Genomic DNA, 9,201 nt, shown 5'->3' with positions numbered 1-9,201 from the left:
ACTTATAATAGTTGACCGGAAGGAGTACTATTTAGTTTAACGAATTTGGAATTTAAAATCCAAAATCAAGAAGTATTTTTATTTATTTGTTCCATTCAACCACCGCTTAAACTACCAAAAAAAAACCTTAAAAGTCTCACCTATAGTACCATCTCCGGTTCCATATGTAACGCATTAAAAATTAGGATTATGAATCACCCTCGTGCTATAAACATGTAACAAATCACATAATAATGAAAGGAAAAATAAAAATAATGACACTTCAAAACTTTACCTCATTTGGCAATGGGTATCACATTAAATGGTTGACTGTTTGTTCAAGCAGTACACAGGTGGTGAAAGGGGAAGAGGCAACTTGCCCCATAATTAGATAGAAAACAACTAATTTTTATAGAAAACAAATTAGTAAAAAAGGAAACATTTTCAACCCATCATCTCAGCATGCCACTATCTTACACTATCTCAGAATCTGAAATCTGGGTCCACATTCATTGCCCAAGCAAATTTTGCCAGCAGAGATTTTGTGAAAAGCTGAAATTTCAGGTAATTTAGAGGCACGGGTAAGTAACAAACTCAAACTGAGAGTACGAAAGAAATGCAGTCAATTAAGTATGATATCGGATTGACAACACATGAACAATAATGAAAATGCAGAACTCAAACCGCGAGTTTGAAAGAAGATACAGATCAGAACATACTACGAATCAGAAGATACAGAATTCAAAAAAATGACATTTGTGTTAAAAACCAGTGATATAATTTGTGACTCGTCAGAATGAATCAAAATTGATCATAAAGAATTGAGATTCATGCTGCAATTCAGGTCCAAAACAGGTACAAATCCTATCGGTTGGGTTCAGTTTTGTTTCAAATTGAGATATAATTTGCATGTAAATTACTGATAACCTTATTGGAAGAGAATAAGTAAATCTGAACAAGTGAAGAAGCTAGCACCTTCTCAATGGGAACCTCATGCCGCTTGCACCAGGCAACTGTAATCCTGGGGTCGAGATAGTTTATCTTGGATGTGCCCAATGCTATAGTTTTAAGATCTTCTTTTGTCTTCATATCACGTTGCATTTTCTGAATTTTTGCATTGGTTTGAGATATCTTTTTCTCTAGCCTGTACATTGCATAAACCACAATCTTGCATCATATTCAACTAAGCAATGGCTAAAGATCTTGAGAAAGCTAAATTACACTTCGGGAGTTAAGCTTCGTTTGCTTTTTCCATCTGAACTCTTTGTAGGGGACTTTCCTTTTCTTGCCCTGTCCAAATCTACTTTCAGCTCCTTCAGAACATCCTGCAAGTAAATATTGAGGCAGCTCCAATTATGTATTCATGGCCAACATAAGCCAAATCTATTCTAATATAAACATATTGATTAAGAAATATCCAGGTTCACAATTTCATATTATTCAAATCACCTGAAGTTCATCAATTTTCTCATTTAGTTTAGTCATTTGTGCACTGTGAGATTTTGAAACACTCCGTTGATGATTACAGATGATTGCAACCTGTTACGGAAGAGGCAACCTGTTACAACATATATGTGAGCAATTTAAACCAAAATACTCGACCAATATTTTCATCTCAAATCACCTGTTTATTGGCATGCTGATAAACAACAATCTTTTCTGCAGCATCTCCATCTTTAGTGTCTTTATTCAACTGTTGTTACACAAGTCAAGGAAAATTAAATATATCAGTCTAATATAGAACCTAATAAAAGAAAAATCATCCCATGACAAGCTATAGGTTGGAGCTTGAGAAGCATGGATGGTAGGTGATCTGGGTATTTTGATCCAAGATGGAAATGAAGGTTGGAAAACTGTGAAGAGGAAAGTAATATGTGAGTTTAAGAGGATTTTGATCGAAGGGCTGTTACAGGAAATATCAAGTTATGTTGTTAATCTCGGAAAGCGGCGTGGCGCGGTCAACCCCAAAATGGTAGCGGTGCGGAAGCAGGGAGCGGCGCGGGTGCTATTTGACTTTTTATATTTTTTTAATTAATATATTTTTTATATCCAAAATAAAAAAATAAAAACCAAGGGGTTCAAATAATACTGAGGGTTGGTGCTTAGAACATTAAAAAACTACTTGGGCTTATGGCCCAAAAAACAAAACAAAATGACCAATAAAAAAACTGGGGCACTGAGCTAACAGGAGGAATGTGTGATTAGTAGGCAGTATTGTATTGGGCTGTTTGTTTCATTCCGGGTTAGGCCCATTATTATTAGCCAAACCCTAAGGTATGATCATGAGAGAAAAGCTGAGTAAAGCGCAGCCTGCCCAACATTTATTGCAATTTTCAACTAAAGAAAAAAAACAACATGCTCTCTCTCTCCCTCCTTGTTATTTCTGCTACGCTCTCTCGCGATCTGTTTCGCTGTTTGTCGGAAAAGTTTTCAGAATCACATGATATCTCTTCTCTCTTGCGATCTGTTCCACTGTTTGCCTTGTTTTCATGCAATCCAGCCGCACCACCCGCTTTCTCATTTTGCACCGGACCGGTACACTTGGAAGCGGCCACACCAATTTTTCCGCGTCGGCCGCTATTAACAACATAGATAACAAGTCTAATGAAAGAGTGTATGCTATCTTAACCAGCTTTCTATATCATTTCAATCAGTTTGTACATCAATAACAGTATATAGTCATCTACTAAAGCTTTGTTTGCGAGTTTGGAGGGGAGAGGAAGAGACGGCTTCCGAAAACGAAATTTTTAAAAAATATAGAAAAATATTTGACATTTTTTGAAAAAATGATTTTGTTTAGAAGGATAAAAGAGTCATTATCATTACTATATTTTTAATTTTCAAAATGTTATAACAATCTAAAAGATATTTGGAAAATTTATGTAAGCCCCACAAAACCCTCCAAAACCTTCCTTAAATACAATTTTTTAGTTCCCCATATTAGGAGTTTTTGGTAAGGGTGTGCAAAATATCCGGTTGTGATGTCCAAATCCATAACCAAACATAAACCACTCTTAAATATCCGGATATAATTGAATGGTTATTAACCGGTTTAGTTATTAATGGTTTGGTTATCCATTCATATAATCCGGATATAATTAAATGGTTATTAACCGGTTAAATTATTTTGGATTCGGTTATAATCCGGTTATTATCCAAATCCAAATATTTTAATTCTCAAAATATTTTCTTTTTTTTGAAAAAAAAATAATTTCGAAAAAAATAATTTTCAAAACTGGATTTTTTAAAAAAACCGGTTATATGATTATAACCAAATTTATAACCGGTTTTATAATCAATTTTGATTAAAATAAAATGTGGTTATGGTTATAAATCCAAACCATTTAAATGGATTTAAAATGGTTATGGTTTGGTTATTGAAAATAACCAACCATGCACACCCCTAGTTTTTCGTGTTATGAATAAAATCAAACCCTCTAAAACTCTCCTACCCAAAATCTTTCTATTCTTTTCACCCAATCCTTCCTATTTTTCAAAGCCCTCTCCTCCTTTCCCCTCCAAACTCGCAAACAAAGCATAAGGGTATGTAAAAACATACCAAAATAGAATTAGTAAATAGTTTTTTTAATCCTTCCCCAAGGAATGAGAACTAAAGGATTTTCATTTAAACCTATTTTTACCTTATCATCCAATGTGATAGATGCATTGAATGTGCGGAAAACTTTTGCTGTTAAGCCAGGCATGAGTTCTTTCAGATGAGCATTCAATTTATGTGTATCCAGCTTATCAAAGAGATCTTTACCAGGGTCTCGATCTGAAAAGAGAAAAAAGCACTTAGGGCTCGAGTGTCAAACTACAAACATATTAAAAAGAACTAGTTTCCAACCTTTTTGGAACTTCAAAATTGCATCATAAACAGGAAGCTCAACCTCAACTGTATTTTCATACTTGATCGAATCTTTACCAAGGAAGTTAAACTGCATTGAAACAGATAATGAACAACATCACTTGGAAGAATAATTGGTACGGGAACAGAACAGATATCATTAGAGTGACAACTCCACTAGAAAAAAAAACGCCCCCAGAGGATCTTAAATTAATCAAACCCAACCAGAAAAGCAAAAGTGAAAATATTTTAAACTCCAATACCTTCAATTTGTTGGGGGCTTCGCTTGTCACATTCTCAACTTTTAATGTGCAGCAGCCAACAGTGTCTGCTTCATCTTCATCCTAAGCAAATGCAATTAATCAATGACTAAACTTAAATAGCAGAAATCAAAATGATAATCATCTGATAATGAGGGCACTAAACACACTAGGAAAGCATACAATAAATTCAAAGAATAGAACAATTTTGTTGATGTATGGGATAGGCAGTGGCAACACCATCACATATTTTTTATTTAATAAAGCTCTATTACAAACCTATTTTAAAAGCAGATTTTTACAGGGAGTAGTTGCAGCCATGAACAAACAGCACCTATTTCAATTATGCAAACCTATGCATTTTTCTTTGGCCTCTATGTAATTTTATGTTTTAGTGAAGCGAGCAACTTGCAGCTAGCACATAAAAGATTTAGCAAGTGTGTATATAGACATGATACCTTCTCATTACCAGCCCTCAGAGCCAGTTTATCAATGAGATAAGTAGCAACAGCTATCTGCTGTTTTGTAATATCCTTACTCGTAAAATCTTTCGTGTATGAAGCCCTGATGTTCCCTATACAATCCTGCACCATGATATTAATAACTATGGCAATACACAAGTTCTTTTAAATGCAAACCAAAAATATTGTAAGACAAATATGGTTTTTGATAAAAGCTAACAAAGAAAGCTAGAAAGCACCTTCAACATCCTAGCCTTCTCATACTTTTCCTTGTCACTTTGACCTTTCAAGGAACTACTAGCTGCCAGAAACACATACTTGAATAACCTTGGACTAATTGGGTCACTCCAATAGCATAACCATGTAACTGTATTGTCATTTCTTATATCCTTCCATCTGCCAAGGTTACATAACTCAGTCATACCAACCAAACAAAAAAAAGCTTTAAACATGGGGGTATATACATTATTCTATCGTATTTTAAAATTTATTCTCCAAAATGAGCAGGTAAAATAATACCCTTCACCAGGAATAGGACATTCAGGAACTGGTGCATCACTTCCAATATTAATTACAATATCACTTGGACGAATGCGTTTTTTTAATCTTCCCATCTATTAACATAAATTTCCACCAATCAAAAAGTAATGAGTAATAAGTAAAAGCTATATAAACTTTTGAGGCCAGTCAAAAATCTGAAGAAGAAATCATTATATCTAAAAAATTACATGTATCTAGTTCTAGAAACAACTAGCGTAATAACCTTGGGATGCTCTCCTCGGCCACGAAACAATCCAGGAGGTTCAACTCTGAAATTTCCAACCTAAAGTGCAGATTTAATTAAAAAAATTAGTCATAAGATAAAAATTTTAGGAATAAATTTGAAATCAACAAGTTGGAATATGAAATACATATAAAAACTCAACAGGGAGAGGTCACACAAATAAATAGGAGAAGAAAAGGTGCAACTTCACCAGTGCATAACTCCCTCAAAAGCAAGCGTTTTCTGAACACTGTTAAAAAAATCTTTGAAAAGAATGATATAGTCATTCCTTACTACAATGCTTATGCCACAGATTCGGAAAAATGAAAGATAATACTACGGCCAAAGATAAAATCATATCCACAAGAAAAATTAAGAATAAAAACTAAATCAAGCGAAGGTCATATAACTCTTTTCCCCTTACAAAACATAATGATCAATTACAGGTCATAAAAGTTGTAGAACAATTAGGAGAAATACGAAGAAACAAGAGAGCAATATTTAACCTTCTCTTTAACACCGTCGACAATAGCCCACGTGTATTTCTCCTCTTGCTTCAATTTTTCTTCCTTCAGAGCTTTCTTCTCCTGCATAAAGGGTTAAGACAGAGTCAACAATTAAAAGATAGATGACATGAATTATGGAAGGTTCAACGGGAAGAAGATAAGAATTCTCAAAAGAATTCAGAGTATGCAATAAACTGGCTGATTCGAGAAAGGCACTCTCCAATTACAACTGAGTTCAAAAACTAACTAGTAACTCCCTTCCCTCCAATTACTATTCATAATTCTGTTTTATTAACAGGATTAGTTATTCATCTGTTACAACTGTAACTACTATGTATAATTCTGTTTTACTAACAGAATTAGTTATTCATCTGTTACAACTGTAACTACTATGTATAATTCTGTTTTACTAACAGAATTAGTTACTCATTTGTTACAACTGTAAAATTATAGTTACAAGCTAAATTCCCACTTTTGCCCTTCCTAGCATACACCTTTCTAACAGCTGGTCTACCAACAAATTACAACCTTTCAGGTTAGCATAGTACATACATGCCACAATTCACCAGCATTCTAAAAGAGACATGGAAATCATAATCGGTATACAATATTACTGAATTTTACTAAATAATTCCCTTGTTGATGGAAAATATGATCAGCATCAGCCCCAAAAGTAATTACAAATAACAACTCTCTAAATGATGGACAAGGAAAAAAGATAGACACATAACAATTCACTGAAAAATTGAAAAGAAATGCAAAGAAAGAAAAATACTGCAGCTTCTCAACTCAAGTGTTTGGAATCCCCCTTCACCCCCCAACAGAATTCACTCCCCCTTTACCGTGAGTCAATTCAGGTATTCTGTTAACTGGGAATTCTGGGGTTGTCACTAACACCCTACAAGGGATGGTCCTTTCCATTATTTGTTATTTCCCTTTCAAGTGTACAACTTAACTGGGAGTCTAAATTGTCTATAACACTCACACACGCCATAGGAAATAACAGCTAGACAGGTTGTATCAAATCATGTGATTCAAAATGTAATGATATGATTCTAACTGATTGGTGTGTTTAAATTGGAAACTGAAATAAAATAAAACCCACTCAAAATAAAAGTTGCAAAATATATCAATTTCTATTAATGAGAAATTAAATTACATAAAAGTTAACTTACTTCTGTAGTCATCTGTTTCTTCTTTTCCTTTTCACTTTGGCACCACTCATAGATTGGGGTAAAGTCACAATCTTTCAAGCTTTGAATTACATGATTTTTTCCTAGCAACTTATGCCAATCAGTCCAGAAATTTTCCTTGAACCTATCTTTTTGCATGTAATCTGTATCTCGCATAACCGCATACATTGTAGCAACCTGAAAAACATATTTGAAGCCCATAATACAATCAAAAACTCGAAGGAGACATTAGAATTTGAGAAAGTTTTACATAAAAGTACTTAAGAATTTGAGATTCATAAAAAAAGGGAACAAGAACTGAAAATCTAAAGAGAACAGTTTTCAGATGCTAAACCCCACCTCCTCTTGCTCAGGAGTCAAATCAACAGGCCTCCCCATATAAAGCATTTTTACCCCATGGGGCTTGTAAGGAGGAGGGAAAATGACACCATTATGAATTAACGTAGTCCATTTTTTCTGCCCATCACCAGAGCTAGGAAGAAGTTTCGATGATTTGGAATATTCTGAGCCACTGCTGGATTTTTTTGACTTGTTCTTGGTCTGTTTGTTCTTGATCTGTTTCTTAAAAGATGTTGAACCTGACTTATTAACTTTAGTAACCTTTGCCAATATCTTGCTTGTGGAAGATGGTTTATCAGCTAATGTTGGTGACTTGTTAAATCTATGGGAAATAGGAAGATCATCATCATCATCATCATCATCATCATCATCTTCTTCCTCAGCTTTAATTTCACACTTAACAGAGACTTGTTTAGTTTTGATTAAAGCGGTTGAATCTGAGATCTTTGACTTTTTAGCCGAAGAGTGCGGGGCATCACAATTTTCGAGTTCTCTCTTAACTGGTAGTGTAGATGGCTTTAGCTGTTCATTACTTGTGCTAAAACCATTTTGCCGCTGTTTATGAACTTTTGAAATAGGCTTATCATCATCATTTGAGTCAGAGTCTTGAGAATATTTCTTGTTAACTACCGGAGCTACTACTTTGTTACCATGATTAGATTTTATCTTCAACGTAGAACTCAATGGTTTACCATCATCGTCGTCATCCTCGAAATCTTCACAATAACCTTCTGTAGGGTGTTCAACAGGTTTTGTTAGTTTCTTAACATCAAGAGTTACTTTCTGTCCCAGAAGAGGCTTTGCTACAGGTGACTTGTAGTAGGAGGTGTTGACAGGCTTAGAATTTTGGGCATTGGACGAAGGCACGTCAGTTATCTGTCTATAAGTTGTTTTCTTTACTTGAGAATGCAATGGACTCTTGTTGGCGTATCTTTTAAAAGATAAAGATAACGGTTGATCATCATCACTGTCTTGAGAATGCAATGGACTCTTGTTGGCGTGTCTTTTAAAAGATAACGGTTGATCATCATCGCTGTCATCGTCAAATTTTTTGGGCAAGTTTGGTTTATCAGAAGCCTCAACAGCCATTACTGAAGCACAGATAAAATTCTGGGTAAGAAATCATTAGATATTAAATCAATCATGAATAATTGAATGAATAGCCAAGAAAATATAACTCATACAACACCGTTCATTCCATTCTAGAACAATGGAAAAAGAAAAAATAAAATAATGAGATTCAATGGTTTAATTTATCAACATGAATCATATGGATAAAGCAAAAGTAATGAAATGCGCATTGAAAGAATGAAAAGAGCACTAACATATGTGTTGTCAATGGCGCGAAATCTCAAAATCACAGTACCGACTGAACGCTGGTGAGTTTTGTTAATTCACGGTTTCAGCAACCTGGAAGGAGATGATTCTGAGATAGCTGAGGCAATCGGGGTGAACAAAACTCTCTAGGGATTGTGGTTTCCGCAACGTTCAGCTTCAATCCTAGGGCTTCACACTATAGCACGATCTCGAGATCCTTTCATTATTTGGGGCCTAATTTTGGGAAATTCTATAATATTAAAGCCCATTTTCAATTTGGGCTGCACCCACCCAAAAATAAGAGGATCTTCCTTTCACCCCTTTTTTTAAACTCGGCACCCCCATATTTCAATAATGTCCAACTTGCCTTTAATGTGGAGGGAAAAAATCTGGATAAAAATTTGGTAGTTGAATCAAAAAAACGGTGTTGATCAAGATATTCAATAATGTATGCGAAATATCTGGTGCACCATATTTTTACAAATATCTGGAATTTTTGCGTGATACCGATTTTTTTTTTAATCCGAGAACTACCA

At 34.6% G+C, this 9,201-nt stretch overlaps 1 protein-coding gene across 4 annotated transcripts; it reads right to left on the bottom strand.

Moving 5' to 3' along the window:
* Positions 1-261: 261 nt before the first annotated feature.
* Positions 262-8,874, bottom strand: LOC131637835 (DNA topoisomerase 1 beta-like). Of its 4 annotated transcripts, XM_058908405.1 has the most exons (16): positions 8,674-8,874; positions 7,349-8,439; positions 6,992-7,186; positions 5,817-5,897; positions 5,311-5,370; positions 5,067-5,161; positions 4,787-4,943; positions 4,545-4,670; positions 4,090-4,170; positions 3,827-3,917; positions 3,621-3,754; positions 1,604-1,672; positions 1,429-1,518; positions 1,201-1,304; positions 955-1,123; positions 262-531 (listed from the first exon to the last, which is right to left on the bottom strand). In XM_058908405.1, exons 2-16 carry the CDS (start codon positions 8,435-8,437, stop codon positions 463-465), a joined length of 2,610 nt encoding a protein of 869 aa, XP_058764388.1. In that variant the 5' UTR covers positions 8,438-8,439; positions 8,674-8,874; the 3' UTR covers positions 262-462. The 4 variants fall into 4 exon arrangements, 3 of the variants coding, with proteins under 3 accessions (XP_058764388.1, XP_058764390.1, XP_058764391.1); XR_009294498.1 differs by lacking the exons at positions 262-531; positions 955-1,123 and having other exon boundaries at positions 1,429-1,537; XM_058908407.1 differs by lacking the exons at positions 6,992-7,186; positions 7,349-8,439; positions 8,674-8,874 and having other exon boundaries at positions 5,276-5,370; positions 5,817-5,844.
* Between the last annotated feature and the right edge of the window lie 327 nt (positions 8,875-9,201).

This window comes from Vicia villosa, unplaced genomic scaffold, assembly GCF_029867415.1.
Source record: "Vicia villosa cultivar HV-30 ecotype Madison, WI unplaced genomic scaffold, Vvil1.0 ctg.002094F_1_1, whole genome shotgun sequence".
Taxonomy (NCBI): Eukaryota; Viridiplantae; Streptophyta; class Magnoliopsida; order Fabales; family Fabaceae; genus Vicia; species Vicia villosa.
The sequence above is the reverse complement of the archived record's forward strand: the minus strand, read 5'-3'. Positions and strand labels throughout refer to the sequence as shown.